Source organism: Idiotropiscis lumnitzeri, chromosome 5, assembly GCF_059441095.1.
Source record: "Idiotropiscis lumnitzeri isolate Australia: NSW breed Sydney's pygmy pipehorse chromosome 5, RoL_Ilum_1.0, whole genome shotgun sequence".
In the NCBI taxonomy this organism is placed as follows: domain Eukaryota; kingdom Metazoa; phylum Chordata; class Actinopteri; order Syngnathiformes; family Syngnathidae; genus Idiotropiscis; species Idiotropiscis lumnitzeri.
Genome location: NC_142395.1, coordinates 19521353 through 19548029, shown reverse-complemented (window position 1 = coordinate 19548029; position 26677 = coordinate 19521353). Strand labels below are relative to the sequence as shown.

The window sequence follows — 26677 nt, the reverse complement described above, 5'->3', positions numbered from 1 at the left end:
ACACACCTGCACGTTAGCCGAGTACAGCAGCAAATCTCTGAGCGGGGTGTAGTGCTCAGAGGGGAAGACGTGGTCCTCGGTGTAAACAATGTTGAGGCGCAGAGACCCGAGCTCTTCAACCTTGACAGACTTCCCTCCATTTTCCCTGGGTTGAAGATAGTACCTGAGAAGAGACTTCATGTAAGCGACATCGACTGATTTAACTTTGTCAAAATATTGAATCTTACGTCCACACAGTGAGTGCCTTTGTGAATGCGAGTTCAGCAGGAGAAGTCACAAAAGTCAATTTATGTTCATGTATTTTACACGTGGTGCGTCACATTTCATAGCAAAGTCCCAAAAATAAGTCACGAGATTTTATTTTTTTTTGGACATCTCACTACGGAGGGCTGGTTTAGTGTAGGAAAAAATGCATACTGTTAATATTGTTCTTTCCCCAGGAATGAATACAGTTACAATAAGTTTGTTTTATAAATCCATTCTATTCCTTTAAATATCCTTTGTAAGATTGGATGGTTTAGTTCGAGACTAATGTGGGAATAAAACGGTGTTTTATCTGGCCTGGCTAGGAGCACGGCACCTCTAAAAAGAAAGAGCCATGAGATGTTGTCAGTCTAACTGGTGCGGGCAAAGATGGGCACTTTACCCTATTTTTTGGTCCGCGACCGTCATTGTCCCTCCGTCCTCATTCATAAAAATTATCGTCCTCTTTCCCTCCTTATCTCATTAAAGAGCTTCCATCCATACATTTCATCAGTCCGCATCTTGAATATCTTGTTATTTTATAATATTGTTTTAGGAGGAAAACTAAAGACTTTGGGTTGTAGCTTTTAGTGTACGGTGGTGCTGGCATGAGCCTGAATGACAGTTTGGAGAGATTTTTACTTCCTCGAGATGTCCCAGACATCTTACATACTTCACATGCAAAAATAAGCTATGTACTAAATGTTAACAATAAGATAACAAAACAAAATTGCCATCCGACCTTTCCCGTTACGGCCCTTACATACTGAATCATACACACAGCCTGAAGTAGGCCTTTCTTTGAAGTAGTCACACACACAAGACAGGCAGGGCGTGTTTCGGTCAGTCGTCAGTAAAAAGTGCGTCCTGTGGTGTAATTCACGGTTGAACCACTACTCGGTACCAATTTCAACGACGAACAAAAAGCCACTTCCGTTCTTTTCCTCCGCCCCAGATGGGCGTCCGTTCATTTCCTAGGACGGAATACCCCATCTCTGGGTGCAGGACACGTGACACCTACCATGCATCGTGGACTCCAAATTGACCCAAGACTCTGAGGGGAACCCGCACTCCTCCCAGGAACTCATCACCAAACTTCAAGTTGCTGGCATTCCACAGGTCCACCCTGGACACAAAGCAGAGACCACTGTTCGAAGACACATACTCAGATGATTGTAGCCCCACGTTGCAAAGCTGCTTCCATTCCACTTACCTCAAAGCCAGTTTGTCTACATCTTCCTCTTCAACATCAAACTGTCGCTTTGTGTAGCTTAAGGGCCGTGTTACCTAAAATAAGAGGAATCATTAAATAGGTGGGAAGGGGGATGGACTATCTGAGCACCAAACTCATCAAATGGTTTCTTGGTTTGTGAACTCGAGCACAGTCATGCTAGAACAAAACGGGTCTTGCCCAATCTAAAATTGGAATGCGAGATTGCGACTGAGACATGCATCTCAATACTACTGTCCATACTGTGTAATACAGCATCTGTTAACTGTGCAAGTTTCACAGGCCAGACATTTATGAGTCAGTGTCTGGCTCAATCACACGCTTGTCCTGCTGGCCTGCAGAGGCAGGAAAGGAAGAGGGAGGAGCCTCTCATGGTGATGGGGGTCAACAGGGCCACTGAGAACAATTTTGGCTTTTTCCTTTCGGCCCTTCACTCATAAAAATGTGTGGAATTTCATACCATATACAGTAACGGACAGATACATAAGTTATTTGAAACTTTTTGATTACTGCTTGAAACTAGTGGCGCAACGGCTCACATAAGTCACGGTTCGGATAGGATCACGGATTTTGAGTCACGGATCGGATCATTTGTCATATCAGAAAAAAAATGATAAACAGAACTTTGACTTCATTTATTTCATAAAAAGCTTTTGCCCATAAAAAAAAGAAACTTTTTCTTAAAATTATGTAACGAAAAGTGTTTAATAAAATTAATGAAGACACAGTTTTATTTAGCACTATGATCCAATAACAACTCTTCAAAAGATTAAATACAGCATTTGTATCCAAATATAGTGGCTCCAGGACAGGATGTTTGTGGAGTGCGTGACAGCAGATAGGACAGATAGCACAATAACTCGAACGTTATTAAACAATCACCCAGTTCAAACATATTATCAGAACATTTCCGTTACAAAATGCCCAGACGGTGGAAGTTATCGAAAGTCGCTCAAAGGCACTAAAAAACGCAGTTTACTGATATCACTCCTTGATGCACACACACACAGAGCTAGAGATACACGCCACTGATAAACACGTTAGCGTCTTTAACATTATGCAACCGAATGAATAAACAGAATGGAAGTGATTCTTCTGCAGAAGACGTGTATGAGATGCAGAACAGAGAAAATCACATCAAATCCAATCAATTTAATTGAATAAAATTTAATAAGGGTCAGTAAATTGCAGCTTGTAATCATCCATATACTTATCTAAGTCTGAGAAGGGTGAAACGACAAGAGCATTGTGGATGGACTATCAGGCATTGATGTAAATTGTATTCAACTATCTGAAATAATTATCAGGGCCACGTTGATTGACTGCATCTGCACTCAAGCTCCGAAATGTAGAGCAGAGCTGCTTTAACTCGTTCCTCTTATTGAGAGGCACATTCAACAGTAACGTCATGCAAGGGTCCGGTTTTGCGTTGTACGCAAACGGGCCGCTGAGGTATCAAAAAGACACATATTAACCAACTTTACCTCAAAATAGAAAATTTCATCAAACTGTGGATTGTTGGTTTTCCTCTTCACCTTGGTCTTCTTTGCTTCTGACCTGAAGAGAGCAGAAATATAAAATACAAAAGCAGCCATTACCTTTAGGGCAATGTGGTTTGCAGAGCAGACTTTACTGCTGTCGTTTACATGCCACGTTGCAATTTTGCATGTTATACTGCACAATAACAAGCAACCCAACCACCACCCGGTCGCAGATTTCGCGTTTGCGGTCTTTCTATTACGTAGATTTTTTTTCCTCCAGTTTATAATTATGTTTTCTTCTATCTCCTGTTTATATTGGGAGTAATTACACTGTCACACTAGTTCAAACAAATTAGATGGCAGCACACTATTTTGTTTGACACTGTACATTTCAAAGAAGCAGAATGAAAACAGAAAATATTTCAGTTCAAGTTTTTGCCTGAGATTAATGAGCATCAAATCCTCTTCAATCCTGCTTTTGATACCTACAGAAAGCGATGAGTAGGTTCATTTTATAATGTACATCTTTGGGCAGGATTATTTATGTATATTGTGAGATAACTCAACTTTTTTTTAAATTGGAAAAAAAAAGTCCCTTGCTCTCTCTCAAATATTCTGTGTTAAAATGTATTGAAAAGTATGTTTTGTAGAAAATGATTCTAATCGGAAATGAGTTTAAAATAATTGTACTCCTCAAAACCTGAACTAGATGGTCGCGTAGACACGTGATCTGTTCATGAATCATACCAGAAACATATGTGTGGACGGTGTATGTTCTAACCTGGAAGGACCGAGTAATGAGACAGCAGCATAGGGGTCACATTGGCCATTGACGATTGGAAGACCTTGGCACTCCAGCACTCTATAAGGACACAAACGAGACATGTTTTCTTATTCTTTTTGTATGAATAAATCATAATATATAATACAGTCCAATACATTTCCCAAAAATGGTTAAATATCGTATAAAGTGACCATTTTAAAAGGCACAATGCAGAAAAGTCCAATATTCTCCGTGGACTATTAAAGCTCTATAAAATTCTCATTTACCACTTAATTAGTGGACTAATGCGAGAGGGTTGCAAGCACTGTCAAACCAGGGAAAAAACGACACCCGCACCAGTAGCTCAGAAAACCTTTTAGCTCCCTCTCATCTCCCCTCTTGGACAAAACCACAGCTCCCAGCGAGTATCATTCGCAGTCAAGCGTTTGTGTCTGAGCAGCATAAGAAATGTGAGCACTTTTACAAAGGCATGGTTATTTTTCAGAGGAAATATTAGTGAACGTAAAGCTTAAGGGGGGTGAGAAACAAGACTCCATGGGATGTCGTGTGTGTGTCTGTGGAATGGGAGAAGCCGCGGATAAGTTGATGATACACGAGCGGGAGTTTATTTAGTTACCGCCCCGCCGTCACACTCGTGCACCCTGACAAATGTAGTTGGACAGAGGTCAAACTGCTTATTCAAAATATTTACAATTTGAAAAATGTTTTAAAATTTTTTGTTTTTCAATATTTGGATCATGTGTGTAATTGGGTGGAATTGCATTGCACCATTCTGAAAGTTGTTTTCTATGTAGAATTAAAATATTATACATATATATATATATATATCAGCTTGTATGTTGATATTCAAGAGCAGCTCTTTCTTTTCCTAAAAGCTATCTTTGTCTTATCAGTCCATAAAACCCGATATCTTTGACGGTCATATCTGTACTTTTAGGGAAAATGACCAGCCTATCATTCCTATTTTTACCAGTAATGGGTACATTTCATTTTCTTCTAGCCTCTGTGCATTTGTTCATGAAATCTTCTGAAATCATTCGATCGACTGACAAATTTATTCTAGCACTTTTGAGGGTGCTGCTACAGACTGCTTTTTGGGCTCTTCTTTCCGCCGATTAGTTGTCTTTTACTTAGTGCACCAGTGGTTTCTTTCTTCAGGACATTCCATATAGTTTTATTGGCTGCGCCCAATTTTGAGCCTTCGTCTTGTTTGATTTTCCATCCTCTCTCAGCTTCGCAATTGCTTGGTGTTCACATTGCCTACACCTCCAACTAGTCATTAAATGGAGTCTTCAGAGGCCGAACCACAGTTTTTCAAAGGCCAGTTTTACACAGTTTAACACATTTATTCAACTTGTACTTGACAAATGCAGATTGTGCTGTTCTTCAGTATTTATCTTCCTGTGTGAGCACGATCTGTCTAAAGCTGTCCTGCTCCCAGATGACATCATGCTGTAACGGGATTAGCACCCACACAGGACGAGACACCCGGCAGGACGAATCACTTCCTGTGTGTCACGGTGATGCACTTCTAGTCACACAGCCTGATGAATTACACAGCAAATTGCAGTACAGAGGCACAACTACGCACACACACACACACACGCACATACACCCAATACTCGTCTTTGGCAATTGTGAGGTCCACTTTGTTTAAGCACCCCCCCCCCTCCACACACACACCCACACACACACACACACACAGGGATTCCTAATAAAGAAGAAGGGCTGGGTTAAGCATCTCTAATGCCAGCGCACTTCCTGTCCAATAAGCTTGTTTATGTAACCCCTGCTTGGCCTACTATACGGCCCCGCTCTCAACACTGCACTGAGCTCTGACATGCCGCTCAGACTGCCTGGCAGACAAATTTGTTTTAGTTCATGCTACTCGTTTTTATGGTAATGCGCTTGTTTTCGGCGCTCTCATATCCTGTCAAAAACAATTCCATTCCAGCAGCAGGATAATGAATTATGGATCAGTCCAAACAGATGCAAAAATAGTGTGTCACAAGCTAAGCAGTATTGCAGATGAAGGATGAGCTACAACTGAAGCTGATCTATGGTTAATAGGTCACATTTTAAACTACAATGACGATCAGTAACATTTCTTATTACAGTCTGAACCAAATGGAAAAAAAAAACGTCTATATAATATTAAGTATCGATTAAGAAGAATGTCCAATATCAGTGAATCAGAAAAGAAGGAAAAAGAACATTTTAAAAACACCAATTTTCCGATATATGATAGGAGATATGCAACTTAAATAATTGTACAATATTTTCCTTGCTAACTGCCTAACAAGGTTTTGTGGAAATCTATATAGTATTGCTTGTGTTATTGTTTGTCTGCTCAAAAACAAAAAAATGCAAACGTGAAAAGTGTACTCTTGGCAGCCATAGTTTTCCGAAATAAGAAAGAGTTGATGAAGAAATAGTGGAACAAAAATATTTGCCACTCTTAAAACTGTGACTGGGATCACATGTCAAGAGATTGCTCAGGAGGGATTTCTTTGAATGAGTGGTGAATGCAAGTGTTAGTGGGACTCAAGCTCTGCCCGTCATCTGCACGTCTTTCTCAAAGAACTAAATAAGATGACCTTGTGCTCTTGGCTTTAAGCACCTTAGCCACAGAGTGTGGGAGCGCAGCCATGCTGGATCATCATGAGACTTGCACTACTTCCTACAGAGGAGGAATTGGAACGCACGCGGACGGACAAACACATCAATTCTAATATTAAAAATCGCGCGGTATCGTTCCTTGCTCAATTTGACTGTATGAAAGACGTTTGTCTTCACTTTCTCAATTCTGCTCTCACTTGACTATAAATGAACCAATTAGGAAAAGGAATTTGTTTTCATTGGTTTCTATTATGGCCCTTACACAAAATTCATGGAAATGCGTTTTGTTGACCAGGTATTGTTGTCACACATACCAACATGCAAATACAGGCAAAAATATAACCACCTGCCTTGTGCTTTGAGCTTGGTGAGCATAACAAGGTCATGACAGTTAAACAAACTTGCACAGCTCAAAACTCTCACCAGTTCAAACCTGTTTGCCCGGTAACCAGTTGTCAACTTTGAAATTGGAATAGGTCATATAAAAGGCATGATGAAAAACAGCATTAAGCATTCATACTTTCTCCCTATAAGGCCCAGCGCAGAGGAAGCTACCGTGGTCAAAACTTCCGCAAGAATGTTTACCAGAGGAAGCGAGAGAAAAAAAACAGAAAGGGATCAGACGTTGTCAGCAGGACGCCTCGTCATCTGGGATGACATGAGTGGACTATGCTTTTTATGCCAATACATCCATTAGCTAATTCAGTACGGAACAAAGTTGAGCCTGGCTGTCCTCAAGCAAAACCGCAGGTGACAACAGCTGACAGGATATGGTGGAAAGTCTTGCTGCTTTATTACAAAACTATGCGCATGAATACACATCCTGCAGGTTGACACTCTGTATTTCTAGTAAATACACCTCAATGTTAAACTTGTGCAACACATATACAACTAGAATGGGAGGCGAGTCATTTTACTCCTTTTATATGCATGTTGAATTCTGTAAAAATGTTCTGAGTAGACGGACAGGATTATATAATTGAGCCTTTGTGTTTATCCGATGTAATCACAACATAAAGCAAGCGCAGAGCCTTACCGTGTGGCTAGTTTGTGGTTGATGACTCCGCTGTCTGTGATGACTTCACTCAGACGAAGCTCCAGGTGCACTTTTCCCTACAAAAAAATGCACACAAGTGTGCATGGTTTTCGTTTCGTTTTTTAGTTCAGAGGAACTGATCACACAACCCAAGAATAATTTAACTCGAAAATGTTATTTTCATATTTGCCTCAGAAACAGTATCAATCATGCCCGCTTAATAAATTGGCTAATGAAATTATTAAAGGAATTTGTGGACCAAACTGGTTTGAATATTGTATTATATACTTATGAAGAGTCATGTAATCCATTTCTAGGAGCTTATTCAACATGAGTTTTAATGAAAAGCGTCAGGTCCCTGCTTTTTACACTGTTTGACCAAAAAACATCTTATGATGGCACAATTAATGATGATATTTGCGGGCCACTTATCTTCATCCATCACGTGTTCGATAAGTGCTGTATGAATGCCGATGACAGATAAAACCCAGTCTTCCTTCATCACTTAATCGCATTAAACATAAACACAAACATGAATCGTGGTATTCCTCCATTGAGATAAAATTGTCATACTGAAGTTATTTTTATTCTGAACTGATTGGATTAATGACATAATGGCACTGTGGCGGCACAGCTGTCTAGAAAAGCTCCATTAATTAACAGCATCAGTCTGCAAACTCACAGACGTCACACTCTATCTGAGCAATCTGAGCAAAGGGAGCAAAACACAGACGCACGGGGCCAACAATGTGTCCTCTATTGAACATCGAAGCGAGACACTATCTTCTGTCTTCATTTGATCCATCTCACTCGCTTTCTCTCTTTAACTCCCATTCTCATCACACATCCTTCCGCCCGACGCCTCCTTGGATGAATGTGTCTCTGTTTCAGTGTGCTGCTCCAGGGTGACACACACCCATCTGTCTGCAGATGTTCCCATTCACTGTGTTTTGGAGCATCTGCGAGGAACTACTGGGGGTGTGTATGTGTGGCTATGTGTGTACTCCTGACTGTGCACACATCTGTGTGGGTGAGCCAGACGGTTGAATAGTGAATAGTGGAACAGTAATGCACGTGGGACAAGCGCAGAGAGCAACAAATAGAAGCGAAATCCTGAAAAACAACTTCAGAAAAGCTAAGTATCTACAATACCACATAGTACAGAGCTCCACCCAAGTCCCCCCAAAAATCCTACTCATCGTAAACTGACATATGCGTGAAAAAAAAACCCCAAAACAAATTAACCACTAAAGCACTCAAGTTTCAACTTTAATAGTAAATGATGAACATGTAATGCGAGTGACACAGTGGAGCCTCATACAAGATTAAATGGAGCAGTTTGTAAGAATGCTAATGGGCTTGATAACCATGACCATGAGCTGTAATGTGGGACTTCACTTTTTATTAACATTTAAATAACATCAAAAGGGCAACAAGTAAATGTCCAAAGCAGGAAAATCCTTTTTTACGGCGCAGCAGGCGATGGTACCGTATTTTTTGGACTATAAGATGCAAAAAAAAAAATAATAAATAAATAAATATATATATATATATATATATATATATATATATATATATATATATATAGTCGGAAGATGTATTTATTGGGGTTGCGTTTTATCGTCCGAAAAATATGGTAATTACAGTATTGTGCATGAAGAACACGAATAGTAAAGTTGAACCCCGTAGTGCAGGTCAGTTTTTCCTCAGTCTGTCTGTTGCTCAAAAATGAGTCATACTTATAGGAAGTTTCTGTTCAGCTAAACTGATGGCTTGCCGCCGTATCACAAAGAAGCATGTCACCAGTCTCGACATCTGACAGGGGCAAACTGATCTACTGTAATTGTCCTTCAATCGCCACTGGTAGTGTCGGACCATAGTGGAGTGTTACAATGTAATCTGACAACCAAACATTTGATGGTTCAACTTAACTATGAATATTTGTTTTAATGGGTGCGAACACATCTACCATTTAGTTTTTCTTTTGAATGTGAGAGGGAAGGCGTAGCTACAATTTGAAACTTTTAAATTACACGATTATGAAAATGTCACATGAGGTAAAAGTTGCATTTGGACTCTAACTGAAGCGGTCTACATTATCTGATGACCGTGAAAGAACACATATTTAATTAGATGCTTGATGCTCCTGTACTACACTAATGAAATACGGTATTAAGCATTGTAGCATGTTTAGAATGGATATACTGAAAAAAAAAAAAAACGGAGCAGATAAGATTAGAGGAGAGCTATTTAAAGAGTGGAAAGGTTTGTGCATTCCCCTTTTTCTGTACTGACCTGCACCTCTGAGTCAGCGCTCACAGGTTGGAGCTGAAACCAGGTGTCTTTCCCGTGATATTTCTGCAGGTCTTCTTTCTTCACCGCAACCTTACCTGCACACATTGTTGCTAGTCAGAATGACGAATGAGCTAAAAAAAAAGGAATACGTGGTCGACGTAAGAATGCAAAACGATCAGTTACGCGGTGCTAAAAATGAGATGTTGCAGAGGGAAGAGAAATGGTTTGATAGTAAATACACAGACTACTGGCGTGTCGTCATCATCATCATCATCATCGTCCTTTATCATAATAATCATGACTGCCAGTGCTATTCCTAGCTATGAAATAGTTCCCATTTTAATTTTGAAAATTAAAAAAAAAACATTTCATTGTTTAACAGTTAATTAAGCTCTAATCATTCATTAAATAGAGAAAACAGCGTTTTGGTTGAAAAAAGAAACACATGAACCATATTATAAAAGCAGAATGAGTGCCTGCAGAAATTTTGTGGTTCATATTGAAAATATATATATATATACTGCAGTGCAACTGAAACTTTCCATTTGTTCAGTAGTATTAAACCACAGACACCAGCTGCACTTCCTGATTTTTATCTGACAGTTGTTGATGCATACACCACCGCACACCTTTTTTAAATTGAAACTACACAACCATTTTAATGAATCGTAATATGAACAACATAATAGTAACCACCACTGTAATTTGATAGGGTTGGTCAAATCTGGAGCCTTGCAGGCGGGGGGACACACTGAGCTGATCACACATCAGTCATTTTTTTTGTTTGTCGAATGATGACTTCTCATGTGACTCTAATGTTGCATTGACTGGTTGTTGGTTGGAAATAAAAATCTGCAACGCTCCCCAACAAAAGTCCCACGAACCTATTATGCAGCGATTAAGAAAAAATATGTACATTTAGGTCTCCAGTTGAGTTGTTATACACTTATGTAAACTGCAGCAGTAAAAAAAACATTTTACCCACCGATACTTGAGTCCCTCCTGAAGACATCCCGGTCAAAGATATAGAAGGAGAGATGTCTGAAGCTGCGAGGGATCTCACAATAGAAGTCCTCTCCATAGAACGGACTGTCAGGGAAAGGAGACACAAGAAATAAAAAAAACAAAAACCAAACACCGTTACCTGAAGGAAAACCTCAAGGCTAAATTAAATCCTCCACATGCAAGAACACTTGTCACCTGAGATTTTAATAGCTAGAGGAGGTAACATTACAGTACAATGGAACAAGGTGTAAGAAGAGCCCGCACTAGCACGCCAAAAGTTGCTCAGTTGTGATTTCACACACAGACAAGTAAAACAAATCACAATTGAACTTGGCAGGACTTACAAAAACATAAAAAAAAATTTTCCTCTTCCAAATCGGTACTATTAATACTGCATCAGATTCATACCAAAAATACCAACCCAATAAAACTAGATAAAAAGAAAACACAACAGAATTGTAATAAAAAAAAGGAAAATGAAAGAAAATCCAAAAATATTGATGTGGGTGAAAGACTCCAATGAAATTAAGGCACCAGATATGATTCTTTATTTATGTATTTATTGTATATGCTTCCGTTAATCATTGAGAACGGTGGCAGCCGGGCAATAGATTGGCCACGGCACTGCCCCACCGCTTCGCTGAGTCAAATTGAATGACAAAAATCCAATAATGAAAATTAAACATTAAAATACAAATATTTCACAATATATGTCCAATTCAGGATGCAAAAATATTTCTGGTAGAAGTTGGACATGCGGAATAGATAGATCTGCCAAAATACTAGAGATAGGAGCATGGTGGCGCGTTAAATTCCAACACCCACGGAGGAACGCACCCTCCCACCACGGAGCCAACATCACTTCCGTCTATTGCCGACTGACAAGTGGAACTGCTTTTGTGCAGTGTTGCAAACGAGTGGATTGAGATCTTTGTTGACATGTCTGTCAGTCCAGCCTGGCAAAGTTCACTCGCTGTCTGCTCATTTATTTCAACTTGTAAATCTCATCAAACATCTGCAATATGAAAGGCAAATTCGCTAACAGCGGTTGCCATCTTGTCTCATTTTTGCCTAAATGAAATCTTGGTCATGAGAGTCCATGCCTTGTGCCCGCAGGGTCTCTTTTAACACTTACCTGCTCTGCTCAGATGACAGAGATACAGCACTTGGACGGAAATGATTGAATTTGCATAAACGGTTTAAATAAAGGATTCTTACATATCAAATTCAATTGTGGCGATTGTTTGCCGCCTCTTGAGAAAGAATAAAGGAAAAAATGTATCAGGATATAGAAGGACTCTGGATACATACCAAGGTTATTATAGTTAATAAAAAGTAACAAAATAACAAGAAAAAAAACATTCATTTTTTCGAATCATTTTCTGTTTTTAATTTATCATTTATTTTATTTCATTTTAGTTTTAGTTATTCTGTTAGTTTTCATTTACTAAAATGACACACACCCACACACACACACAAAGGTAATGACGTACTTTGTGATATTGTGAAAATCCCTGGAGATTTTTATGCTGTGCTACGTTGCACAAAGAAACGAGGAAAGAAAAATTTCATGTGTGTTGGCAACCTAATGCAACTTTCATTCCTTCTAAATGTGAATGATGTGATTGTTTCTATTATGTCGGCTGGTGAAAGTTGTATTTTACTGCAACTTCCGATCCATGGAGACAAAAAAAAACAGGAAATAGAGAGAGGTAGGAAGAATCCATACCAGAGTGACTTCTCAACAATTTTCGTTCTGAAGACTTCTTCTTGGTCCAGGTTGACAGTGCAGTAACAGTCCCGCATCCTGTTTGGCCCCGGGTAAGGAGGGATGTTTTTAGCTTCTCCTGTGCAGAGAGCGAGAAAAAGAGAGCAGAAGAAAGGTGAGTGAGTGCTTCTTACTCAGGAACGCTGTGGTAAGCAGTAACAAAGTGTTTACTCAGGCACAATGCCGAAAGTGATTATTTATTAAAGAACAGCGGCGGTAATAAAACACCCTTATGTAAGTGTGTACACCTGTTGCTGTTTTGAATGAAACACACATGCTCAACACGCACCTACATTATCATTACATCATCAATTCCCACATGTATAATGAGCTTAGTCCGAGTGTGGCTACTTTTAAACGGGGCGCACTGTCATGTCATGCTCTCCGACGCCCACTCAATCGGCATTTGAAACAATGTGTGAATGGTGTTTTTGTGTATCGCGCATGCGTGTGTGATGTCTGATCGGTGAATGAGAGGAACTGAGTGGGACACTTCCTTTATCCTGCCCGTGTCTGCTCTCTCTGTCTGTTCCTCAAATATAGGTGACAGATAGCACTCCCTTTCACAAGAATGCAGTCCAACCACCCACATTGACACCCATGCATGCACACGTGCGCGCGGGCGCTCACGCACACACTCAAAGGTAGTGTACCAGTCGCGCATGAGGAATATTTTCTCCTTCCCAACGTCTTTGACGAATATGTCACCCCTTTAATTTTTTTGCCTTCACCCTGGAGACCAACACAGCTCCACAGTCTCAGTTCGACATGTGTTAGTTCAAACATGCCTCGCTCACATGTGTGCAGCCACATGTGATGATGTTGTTCAGCAAATTAGCTCCAATACGATACAATAAAACTTTATTTATGTAGTGCATTTCACTACAGCTGGGTTTATGTGCTCCCTCTTCTGAGCTCCAGTTAGAAGGCAAGCAGGAGTATTTTGGAGCAGTTAGAGCCGCTTGAGGGAGGACTGGCTGACTCCAAAAAAAGTGCATTACAGTAATCTAGCCGAGATGTAGCGAAGGAACTGATTTAGCGATACAATTTAAAATCACAGTCCAATTTAAATGTTTCAAACTTTTGGCTTTAGATAAGAGAGGACCAAGGTCAACAGGGTTGAAAGTAAAATGGCCACTGGGACCAAACACCATAACTTCAACTTCAAGAGGTTCAAGCTTTGACCCAATGATGTCTTCATAATAAGATCACGTGGTTAGAACTACGACTACCATGGAAGTTGTAAATGAAAGGTTACGGAATTTTAAACCTTATCCAAACAGACATATCACATCATAGAAACAGACCAGAGCGGTCGTTGTAAATGAGTGATTGGTAGATAATCTAGGCATTGACTGTATTTAAAACTTACAAACGGTTTCCTGTAAGCAGAGATATAATACACGGCACTGTTTCCGTGTGCCTGGTGGGGGGAAGGGGAGAGGATTGACTTTTGACCCTGAATAATTGGCTGTAAAACAGCAAACAGATTCTCCTCGTGACAGGACGAGATTTATGAGTCACATCATCAGTGCGCGAATACGAAAGACATTTCATTAATTTAGCACCGGGTCGTCTTCCAAACTATCTTTATTGACACAAACTCGTATTTCAGAGACAGTGGCACTTACACTGGCAGTTACAAGGCTGCCTGTGCGTTTGATTGTCATCATCATTTAGGTGACTAATGGTGAAGAAGCACTTTCTCACGAACAATTAAAACTGTTACTACTGGTCGGTTTGCTACGCAATTGTGTGACAAACACATTTCTAAAGATAACTTCTTGGGATTGCCAGTGAAAGACCTGAACAGAAAACTAACGTACGATCAGAGATCAATAAATAACACAATCGACTCTACAGTATGTTGAGCCATTCAGAGATGGCTTGAAAAATTAAAATAAAATTATAATCATAGGATTACGAGGGCGTTGGTGGTTCACTTCCGACCTTTGGCTTTTGAGCAGCATGCAAATTAGTTTGTGGCTCTTCCAGTATGTAAGCCAATTACAGGTGTAAAGTTAATGGGTTGTTCTCATTGTTTCTATGAATGGAATTTTATGGCTTATAAATTAAGACTTGTCAGTTACATCGGGGTCATAGGAATGGAACACTATTGTGAATTTGAGACCCAATGGATAGTAAAATGATCCATTTAATGTATTGTTCCATTAATTTAAAGAGACGTAACGCCATCTGTTGTGTTGAACTGTAAATTAGTTTATGTCATTATTTAGAATCTGTTAAAAAAAGTCAAATAAACCAAATATTGAGATTGTTTGCTCTTTAGTGGAACTGTACTGAGCCACTGTTTCGATTCGCGACTACAGTTCAAATTGCCTCAGGGCACTTGTGCTGTCCTATTTTTCTATGGCACTACCTTTTTTATGCTCCAATGACTCAATGTCGCCTCTTCTGGGATAAATTACTATAGAAAAGACATTCTGGCAAATCCACCAGTCTAAAAATATATACAGTACGGCATAATAAGAATGTTATCACCATCACTGCATCACAATGGAATGCTTATCCAGCTCGGCCCATACTAATATTATTTAAGTTACCTGAACTGCTGAAGAGAAGAAATGGTCAGAGGGTAAAAGCTTTGCTGACACCAACGGATGAAAAATATACAAACCGCAAGGGACGTGTGGGTGATGAAGTGCCCCCAAGGGAGTCGGTTACAATGCAATCTGAGGTAACATGTGACACCCTGGGGGCTGATTCATACATCAACGTTCATAACAACAACAATCATTCACAAATTAAAGATACTCGAGTTTCCTAACGCACTCTGGTGAGTAAAATTCTTCCTACCCATCATAACTGTTCTTTGTCAACAAAGTGATGGTCTCGCATAGCTGCATTGTAAGCCTTTATCCACTTCCATTTTGAGATCTCCTGAACCCACTGGAACACCTTCCTTGTGCTTCACTTTGCTTATTTACCTCTCACATTCATTCTATTACGTAGTAATAATCCCTCATTTCCAATTCCCTTCCAATATTTGTTTTCCTCTCATCCATGACCTAAAAGGTCCCTTGAGTGGAATGCGGCATCAAGGTTATCTTTGTAACCAAGCCATCATGGAATTACTTTTTTTTTCCTGTAGTGTAAAACCAAGAGAGCACGAAGATGTGATCACACATTCCTATATATATATATATATATATATATATATCTATATATATATATATGCCTGCCTGTCTGCCACTCACTTTTCTCTTTTTTCTTATTCATTTTTGAAACGTGTTTATACCACATTTATTTGTACCCCCTTTTCATTCTCCAGAGGGAATGGATTTCATTTTCTCTCCACAATATTAAAAACAAGCAGACGGAAAAGAAACAACGGCTTTCTCCTCTCATCATGCAAAGCTCATCATTGCTGCTGTCCTTTGAGAATATCTCGCTCTAGTATGTGAATAAAATACACATTGCACTCGGAAGGTATGTGCAAGTGGAATATGCACTCAAAACAAGATGCGCGCAAAAAACATAACAGAAATACCCCAATGAAAGTGAAACTGGTGATCATGAACAATAGGACAACTCTCAATCTGATGACATTACTCGGAGAGTGCAGGAAGACCATGCAATGCAGAAGGAAGCACAAGTGGTTGAAGCAATACCCTCCGTGAGATGTGTTGCTTTGTTAATCTTCCTTCTCTGTTGCGTGTACAGTTACAGCAAGGCGACTTGTTATTCTAATTTCCGGTGACGTGAACACATTCAAGAAAACGCAGGCATGAATATTTTCAATGGCTGTTCGCGCAACACGCAAGGCAGACAAAAGGGAATGTATGTGAGAGAACGTTTTACGCAGAGGGCTCAGTGAGTTGTGAGGGAGAACGACGACTGGGGAAGAGAAAGAGAGGGGAGTGGAGAGCAGTACAAGAGGAAATGAGATGAGGAGAAAGGAATTTCAACTGGATCCAAGATGTAGCTTGAAAGCAGCAAAAACCCCAGTTATGACCCAGTGTGTGGGGGTGTGCGTGTGTGTGTGTAAAGAAAGCCAGATAGTTGTGCAATTACCTTTTAATACTCAGTTCTTTCTGTTATCTTTTTTTTTTTTGCATTTAATAAGAATGTCAAATCGGGAACGGACGTACAGTATTATAAATCATGTAATCATTGACCCAAACACACACACACACTTGTTTCTTTTTTATCATCTGCGCTGCAACATACTTATTTTCACAACAAATCGAAGTATGTATGCACATAATTCTCCACAACGTGCCAAACAACAATGATGACATGATGACGGCCGAAAGGTATTGAGGCCACTAAGTCAAATCTTAAAGAAACATGCACTCTGATTAAATAAAGAAAAACTGACAAACTGGTTCCTTGTCTGCACCATTTCCCCAAACGCAACTTGACACGTTGTTTTGTCAGCGCCTTCTTGACAGGTAAAAACATTCACATACTTCAAACCAACAAGCAGAACAAGATCATGGTGACAGTATTTACGCAAAGGACAAAACAATGACAATAAAACAATCATTAACTTTTATTTAAGAAGACAAACACTTTTATTTATCCCCGGGGCACAAACTATAATTAAATGGAAACCATCTTTGGAACATGATGGTTGAACCGCTGTTTCTATTTAGAACACATTATTTCCATTGTGAACTCAGATGACCCCTCGTGGCATCACCGGGGTTACTCAGTTATTGTGTCACTCATTCCAAAGCCATTCAATGTCAAATATTTGATCCATTCTGAAGTTTTTTCCCACTCTAGTGGCCAGGAGAGATAATTGTACTCCAAAATGTTTAAATACAACTCAATTAGAAGAAAACAAATATTCTATCAATTTTACTGTGTAGTTACTGGCAAAATAATGTTGGTGTCCGTTGATTGGCAAGTCAATGAGCAGCATTTTAGCAGCATCAAAAGCATCAAATTGAGATAAACTAGACTTGTCTTTTTCTTTTCCAGCAAAGTTGAAAGCAGTAGCTACAAAATGACTGCAAGCATGATCCTTTTGGAAAAGTGTATTTAGAGTTAATGACTGCTCATGCAGCATAGCATAGTTCCCGGGAAAAAAAAAACAGTATTGGGTTACTGATCAAACTCATTCCCTTCTTGTGCTGGCAACAGCTAATGTTCACACCAATCTGGTAAGTCTCAATGGAAAACTTGAGTGAGACAAAAATAAACAACCACAAACATTCGCTCAAACACACGCTTGTGCAGAGACTGAGCAAGTCCACTAAATATGCGGAGACTTTAAATGTGGAGATGTGATATTATCCAAATGTTTGCGAGGCAGCTTCACTCACACGTCCGACAGAACAATGTTAAGAATTACTTTTTGTTCATCACAGGCTTGGAAATAGGCTGCAACGACAAACAAACATGCATCCATCCATTCACCTTCTTCCGGTTATACGTGGGGGAATTAGTTTAAGCAAGGAAAGCAAGACTTGACTCTCTCCCCAGTCAATTCATCTAGCTCTTCCGAGGGATTTCAAGGCATTCCCAGGCCAGCCGGCCGACATAGTCACATCAGCATGCACAGGTTGGTCCCCAGGGCCTCCTCCCAAGCCAACTCAGCTGGTTAATTTCAATGCCGAGGAGCAGTGGCCGACCGAGCTTTTAACCCTTTCTCCAAGGCTGGTTTATGTGGGATCGTTCAGTCACAAGCCACAGCTCCAGACCATAAGTGAGGGTAGAAACGTTGACAGAACGGTAAAATAGAGAGCTTCGTCATTCGGCTTTGCTTCTTCTTCACCGCGACAGAATGGAACAGAGTGCACATCACAAGAGATGGTCTGCCAATCTGCCTTTTGATCTTCCTATCCATTCTTCCCTCACTAATGAACAAGAACCCCAAAAAATTAAACTCCCCCATTGAGGTTGGATCTCATCCCCTGCCTGGAGAGGGCACTCGATCGTTTTCCAACCAAGCAACATGGACTCAGATTTAGAGATGCTGATTCTGATCCCAGTGAGAGCTGAAAATTACATCTGCACCTTGATGAACCACATCGCCACATGAGGCCACCAAAAGTGACCTCCCAACAATTGCCTTGGCTGGAGGTTGAGAGATATGAAACAAAATCGGAAGCAAACGGCAGTCTGGGGTGAGTCCAACTCTCACAGGGAACAAATGAAACTTACTTCTAGTAAACGCTGACACCGGTTTTACAGGGAATTAACAGCTCGTACTCGGGCGTCCGGTACTCCTTATTCCCTGAGAACCCACCACAAGATCGCCAAGGAACACGGTGGTACGCCAGGGCCAATGGTCTTTTTTGTAACGCTGTGTCTTTTAAATCAAGACTCAGTAGCCAGGTTTACATAGAGCCATGTATTCCGATTAATAAGGATCCCAATGACCAAACGGAATAAAAATGCTCCATATCCAACGAGCGTAATGTAAACAGTTCAGTTGGAATAGTCAGGGTACATACGGTCTGCGCATGCTCAGTTTGAACGTAAATGCGCAGTACGTCATTGTATACGCACTTTAAAATGGCAGCGTCTTACCAGAGCGAGAACTTGTTTGAAGGTATTGATTACTCATTTTTATCACAATGCTGTATTTATAAAAATGTTAGTACAATCGCGAATACTGTGCCAAATAGATGAATGTCCTCCATCTTGATAAATCACCTGATGTTTACATCGTGTCGCACGGCTGTAACACGGCTGGTCTGATTAACAAGGTAGCGCAAGTAAACGTCGGATCGGAAAATATCACGTCACATGTCAACACGCGACCAGAGATCTTCATTCGGAATGATTTCAATCCGAATGACTAAAAACTCTTCAAGCAAACACGGCTACAGAGATCTTCATGCTTGTTATGCCACCGTGAGCAGCTAGAGGTCACCGCAGGGAGAAGATCACATCTCCGACAGGGCATCTCAAGGGCAACACCAAGGAGCGGCACACTCCAAACGCTTTGTTTACTGCTTCCTAGCCTGCATGCTGGGTCTACTGTGGCCTCATTGTGGCTAGATTACTGAGAGGAGCTGCTATGTCAAACAGTCAACATGAATGTTTACAGAAAATGATTGCACTTCCCATAGATTGTGCTTTCTAGGACAAGGCAGGGTCTTCCTATGAAAGAGAGAAGAAGTCGGTTTTACTCGCATTCCGCCCCTCCGTGCCTCCTATTCAGGCTGGACAGGGGGAGGTTCAGGAACCTCTGTTAGACAGCTGTGAAGTGGGTGAGGGGAGAAGTAGAGGGGGGTTCTGTTGAAAAAAAATCCAGTTTTCCCTATTCGGGCTCGAGTCCGCGAAAGTCATTCAGCCTGAGGCGAGTAAATTCAGATTTCTTAGCACAGTACCACTTCACATCTCAACTCATCTAGTTTCTTCCAGTAAGATGTGTTTCCATAACATAAAAAATCTACTTGAACTGAAAGATGCTATGAAATGCTAACATGTTCCTGGGTCAACATTGATACGAGCAATCAGCAGATTTAAAAAAAAACAAAACTCGATCACTGTTTCATTTAGAAGATGGAGCAATATAGCGATCAGCAATTTTGCATAAAATGCAAAACATCGACTCAATCAGATCAGTGTAATTTCTCCATAAACCTGAATTAAGAGAATCCAAATATGGGAATTTGTGCCAATAATAGAAGGACAGTATTGGTTTTCAACACAAACTTTTCATTTAACCATCTGTTTGCTCTCATGATTTCCCCTCATTTTAAAGATACAAAAATCCTACTCAGTCGTTTTATGCATTTCATATTAATGATTTACAAGTCAACACTTTTGGCTTAGTCTACCAGCAGTTTGTTTCTTGATAATTTGATGTTACGGTAGTTTTAGGGAGTAGTAGGTGATCTTTGAGATGCTAATGGAGACTCTATTGGCTCTATTTTTGTGACTCCCTTAAATCTGGCGTAGCACATGGCATGTAGGAAGGTAGGAAAGAACTGATTTTGGTTATTACGTGGACTAGTGCAGGTTGGCGGATCCGCGAGAGGGAGGGCTGCGCAGCTGTGGAATCTGTCACAGCAGACTTATGGCTAATCAAAGTGACTTCTTCATTCCTTTCAAGAGTTCGGGGTCAGAATCAGAGTCTCAACATTGCGAAAGCGTGTCTGCGCTGTGAAGTGGGAAATTAGAGGCACCCACACCGACTCACGGTTGTTTGTATACTTCCTCATAGCTGTGCCACCCAGTAGGTTGATATAATACAATGATTCAAAGGTTTTGTACATGTATGACTGAAATACGTCTAACATCAACCTCTCATGTTCACAGAGCGCAGAATGTGTTTGCCTGTGCCCCGATCAAATTCACCATTATCGCGTTACACCCTTTGCACCAATGTTTGGACGTGGTCTGAACAGGCGTAAGTTTAGACTGACTTTCTGCCACCATGACTTGGTGAGCTATTCTCTGTCGGTATCATTTAAACCAAACAGCTAAATCTCACTTTGAACAGGTTGCGTAAAAGTGTCTAACCATGAATACAACTTTCTACAGTCGCATGGTACCATCGTCTGAACCAGCAAGCTGGCTCACATACTGATAGACAAACAAACACACAAACCACTTTTTTTTTCCACTTGCGCAAACAGTTAATTATTGGAAGGCATCTGCACCATTTTGCATGCCATTCTAGCTTGTAATATATTTTTCAAAGCTCTCGTCTTGAGTTTGTCAAATTTTGAACGGTCAAAGACAAGTGAAATGCAAGCGTTGTCGTTAATTAGTGCAAAGTTCCACCTACAGCTGTGCTGCGATAATCCTGCTGCCTGTCAAAGCACTGACAGACAAAGTGGCCGCTCCTGTATGTGAGACACCAACTCCGTCCCTCTCTGTGTCCCACCACATCTGCTACGTATTAGCTTGATGCCATGCAGGAAAAAACACAATTCTTTTGTAGTCTAGTGCAGCCAATCAGGAAGTGAATTGGGGGGTAGTTTCCTGTTTCCTGTTTTACAGACAGTATGGACACCCATTATCTCTTCTTGGGTTCCGAAAAGCACCCCTTCCTCCGGTAAACTCAGGGGAGTCATCATCTGGCAAAGTGTCCCAATAGTAAGTCATCTCCGAAACAAAAATATTCAGGTCTGAGTCATCAAGCCAACCACATGCCAAAGACAATGTGGTGAAAACAGTGTGACGCAAGAGTTGCACAGGCCGGTAAGGATCACACTACATGACGGCTGCTAAGTGACTCCACCGTGTAAAGTCTACAGTGTGATATTACAGGTGGAGGACTCACAGCTTGAGATTTATGTAAGAAATAAAGGAATATTTGTTCTTAAAAATGTGTTAGTATTAAACCAATAATCTATTTTTATGTGGGTAAACAATGAAGAAGGTCCTCTAACCTGCTTTATGCGAAAATAAATACATGATTGAAATGTTCTATTTCGCACATATGTAAAGAAAAGCTAGAGAAAGACAACCAATTTTTGTATCAGCTGTCCTGTATTTGTTGAACGTGTGTGCGTCATTTTATTTGACTTTTTTTGTTCCTCCCTTCTGTCACACGTTTAGAGTCAAAACAATCTGGACAACGCAGCCAAGATGAATGAGGTGCCAGATGTCAGTGAGATTGTTCCTTATTGACCAGGAATAACAATTAGGGCACACGCAGGAAATGAATGTGCCACTGAATGTATTAAAAAGGCCAAAAATAGAAACATACAGAGCGCACCCCATCTTAGAAGAAACATTTACGATCATCATAAAGGGATGAATAATTCCGAGTGCCTTTGGGGGAGGGGGAGAATTTAACTGAAATGATTTTAACTGGGTTTCAAGCAAAATATACTGGGATTTGAAATATTTGATATTAAAATGTTAAAAAAAAAATACTTGATCTGAGAAAGGGGTCAAGCTAAATATTTCAAACGATTTGGTAAAATTGCAACTCTTTCTAATGCATGGAAGACAGATTTATATATTTTTCAAACTTCCATCAGAAACGATTATGTTTCTTATACTGTAATTACTGGCGCTATTATCTATTAGGCTATAACCTATATACGGGATAGACACCCATTCCATCCAGTACACAAGTAGCCTTGAGGCAACTCAGCTTCATGTGCTGGAATGATCATTTCTAAAAGGTTCAAGAAAGCTCAAACAGAGCTTTCACTGTAAGATGCATTCAGCATTTATAGCTTCATTCATAACAAATGGCAGTATGCACTATATGCACTTAACATGTCTCTTGCAAACCAGGAAACCCACTGGAGACAGCTAAATATAGCAACATTTTGCAACAATCAATGAGTAGACTTGCTAGGGATATCGGATTCATAAGATTAAATATGCAAATTAATGTTTACCCTATCAAGTATATGCACGCAAATATAGACATTGCAATAGGAATAGACGAGATGGATCTTGTATGCCAGCTGCTACATTCCCACAGTCTCCCCACAGCCACAAGGCTGTAGAAGTCTCTTTCCCACTACACAGTCATTTGTTGTACAGTCTACACAGAACCGCATGTGATTTGAATTAGAATAACATTAACAAGACAGATCAGTCTCGCTCCTCCAGCCCTCGGTGCCTGTCTGGCCCATAAATGAGGAGCCATCCATGGAGGCGCTCAGATTGGGGGTGGGGATTTTTTTTTTCTTACCTATTTTAATTTTAACGCTCTGAAAAACCCGCAGACCTTCCTCTTCTACCGCCATGCTCTCGCCCGTCCCTCAGTTCCCTTTAGCCGGTTGAACAAAAGCGGTCCTCCACGCTGGTCGCTTGCAGCCTCTCCAGCAATGGGATATTCCAGAGGTTTTGCACATCTATGCGCAGATAGCTGCGATGGCACTCGGAGCACAGCACCGTGCCGCTGGCTGATTGAGAACAAGAGGACCGCTACAGCTCTGAGTCCGTCACGCAGCAGCGGCAGCAATAGCGGGAGGGGGGTGGGGGGGGTGTTGCTCATGGAGCCCCGCCCACTTCTATGAGCCGTGGCAGTTGAAAGGAAGTATGATGTGCGGTTGAAATGTATAATAACTTGCATATTCTAATCAGGCCCTATGCAAAAGCTTTATAAATAATAATATAAAGATATTAATGCTAACTTTCGATTGTTTATCAGAGATATTTTATCTCAGAAAAGAAAAGCAAAAAAAAAGAGAAAAAAACCACTATGAGAATATGCAAATCCACTAATGCTGTATGTTGGGGTCAATTGTAATTTTAAATGGTTATATCACCATTCACCACTAGATGGCAGACATATCTATGTTGCACTCACGCCAGGTTTTATCCTGCCCTATGCTACAAAATGATAGGCCAATTTATTTTTGGTAAATTTTGAATTGATATGCACAACAGCCAATCCCTTAATAATATTACGATTTTGAGTGAGTTGAATTTTGTTGCACAAAATTTGTTGCACTAAATCTTGGTTTGCCATTGAGATGTTTTGTGCCATCGTTGAGTGGTATATTTTTATGCAAGGGCTATTTTATACAACGTGGCTATTTTATTGTATTATAATTATTGTTAGTTTTATTATTATTATTGTGTCATTTATTGTATTATATAAATGAACATACAAAATAATCTATATTTATTTACAATAACATATTGCTCATCTTAATATGTTATCCACATAAACCTTAACACAGGAAATATAAGCCATGGAGGTTGCATACATATTTACACGTACGTATTGTAGATATCATCTAAACCTTTAATAAAAAACATTGACCTACACTATTAAAAGTAAATACATTAAAGTGATGTGTGGTATGAATATTGCTGTTTGAGGTTTTACACATTTGAACATCAGATAACCACAATAAGTGGGTAAATAAGTGAATTACTTTGACAAGACATAAGGGCTTAAGTGTCTAAGTATTCATAAATGCAATTAACACATGCTAGAGATGTAAAAATCCAACAAGCTAAAAACTTTGGATGACAGGCAGCACACAAGCTGGTGTGATCACCAGTCACTCACAAGGTTGACAAACAGACCTATGGCCTATTTGGAGTCTACAGTTCACTTCATGCTTTTGGACTGTGTGAGGAAGTGGGTCGCTTACCAAAGCATTGGCACAGAACCTGACAGAATGAAACCAGCAACCTTCTTCATTTGAAGTGAAAGTGCTAAACAATGCAAAATGCGTGAACTATTCACGGTAAAAACAATCAGCAAAAGTGAACGTAGTTCTAGCTTGTTTGACAATATTGACTATTGTACAAACTTAGTTTGTGCCAAAATGTATGCATTTGTAATTAATGTGGTTTGCCAATTGAGACTTGTCAAAGAACTGCATTATCTGCCAAACTACTTATTTTTCCAATTCAGAGTTGCCAATTGATCAATTGCTTTGTCATTATTATTTTAAAAATATAAATAAATACATTTTGTCTAATACTTTAACATGACAGAATTCTTGGTTTGGTTGGGGACCGGGGGGTATCATGGGCAGGCATTCATCACCCTCCAACACAACATGATGCTGATGGCCAAATTATAGAGAAAAGGAACAGCCCATAATTATGGGCTTTTCAGAAAGTATAATTTTAGTAGTTGGCAAGGCTGTTTACCATGCCCACATATTTGAATTTGAACCCATCTCTGAGCTTTGGCAATGAATGATCATGTTTCTTGCATCCTCAAGTGATTCCACTGCAAATGAAGGGGACCTAAATCAAATGACTTGCAGATGTTTTTAAAACCGTAAAATCATTAATTGGGAGATTAGATCCATAATTCTGATTCTGATTCTAAACTTGACTTGAGCAAATTTTAGTGCAATCTGGTACAGTGTAACTATTCTCACTATCTGGGGGAAAATCAATAGAAACCTTGTCGTATAGTACTGGGAATTATTTCCCGTTGAAGTTATCATAAAACTTTGACAAAAGATGTGAAAATAAATGCGTAAACAAAGTACTGTGAAAGTAAGTCACACATCTCAGAGAGCCCTTGATAAAAATGGATCCACTTTTCCTGTTGACGCTGATCTCAGGTCAGATTTAACAGATGGAAGTCCTACTGAAGTGTTGACCTGACCAGTGGGTTGTGTGTCTGGGAGGGATTTAAGTTCCATTCAGGTGGAAGGCCCAAGGCTATTATCAACCCACACTTGAGCCTACTGGGCCACGCCTCCGAGACCATAATGGCCACAATTCTCAAAATAACCCGGCACTGGTGCGGAACTTACGACCTCAGCTGGCCAAGCCAGAGATGTGGGCGGAAAAAGCAGTTGGACTTCCCCTTCAAGAGAAATCACAGTTTGCTTCACTGTTGAGATTAGCAGTAACTGCTTTGGAAAAGCTCTAAAGCTAATTAGTCTGCATCTCTGTTCGACACGCCTGAGATCAGAAATCACACTCTTCTCTTACTGTGGCTGTCCGAATGTTTGTATCAGCTAGTGATTCGGTGTGTCCGTGGCTATCTAGAGCAGTGTGCTCATTTTCAAATAAAATAACCAGTCTTGTGAGTGGCAAGCGAAACAACTTGCTTGCACAAAGCGACACAATCAGTGACCCCAGATCCCATCATTTGCAGAAAAAAGATGCAATAATTGTGTAGGTCTACCAAGGTAACCACATCCTGCAGCATCTTAGATGCATGCTTGCTGCATCACATTGGGAAATAATGTTTAGAACCACTTTGTATTTCAATGTAGCTGTTGTGACTACGCCCTGTGGCAAACCACAAGCTTGTGGGTGAAATTGGATGTACTTTTTTTGCTGAAGATTTTTAGACAATGGGAGGAGCCTCATTTAACATTATACAAGTATATCTCAACTAAATTACAGAAAAATGAAATGATGCATTCTAAAAATGTGTGAATGTATGACAGAGCAAAGACAAAGCGACAAAGTGTCTAATTCAGGATTTGAACAGATTAGTGAGCAGGTGTTTATTGTTACTTGCTTGAGATACACATGCTGGTCAACCAGAATGTGAGGGCGTTGTCGCTCTTACAATAACTGAACAAACCCTGTGGTTTGTACTTGTGCGCATAAACAACAAATTATATTGCGAATATACAGTATACAGTAAATAAGTGCACTTTCTAGCTGAGTGGGAACTGGAACAGATGGTGTTTGTCATGTGCAACGTTAATCTTTTCGGGCATTATTCTCTATATAGGGCTTGAATCAAATCAGAGAAGATCCCTCAAAATCTGATGTGATCTCCGATAAACAAAAGGACCAATGCAAACTGAGCTAGGGGGCTAAGCCTATTTGTTATTTTTAACCTGTTTATGCATGTGTTTTTATTAATGCGATCCCG

General features: G+C 40.1%; 1 protein-coding gene across 2 annotated transcripts in view; it reads right to left on the bottom strand.

Annotated features, from left to right (window-relative positions):
* rasa3 (RAS p21 protein activator 3) overlaps positions 1 to 23306 on the bottom strand; it is a 32246-nt gene extending 8940 nt beyond the window's left edge. For both annotated transcript variants that reach the window (XM_088296395.1, XM_088296396.1), the window contains exons 1-10: positions 23051 to 23306; positions 12424 to 12541; positions 10675 to 10778; positions 9690 to 9784; positions 7395 to 7471; positions 3737 to 3817; positions 2959 to 3031; positions 1457 to 1530; positions 1265 to 1369; positions 7 to 163 (exon numbers count right to left, since the gene is read on the bottom strand). In XM_088296395.1, the coding sequence (XP_088152521.1) occupies positions 7 to 163; positions 1265 to 1369; positions 1457 to 1530; positions 2959 to 3031; positions 3737 to 3817; positions 7395 to 7471; positions 9690 to 9784; positions 10675 to 10778; positions 12424 to 12541; positions 23051 to 23105 (939 nt within the window). In that variant the 5' untranslated portion in view covers positions 23106 to 23306. The remainder of the gene's footprint in view (positions 1 to 6; positions 164 to 1264; positions 1370 to 1456; positions 1531 to 2958; positions 3032 to 3736; positions 3818 to 7394; positions 7472 to 9689; positions 9785 to 10674; positions 10779 to 12423; positions 12542 to 23050) is intronic.
* Between the last annotated feature and the right edge of the window lie 3371 nt (positions 23307 to 26677).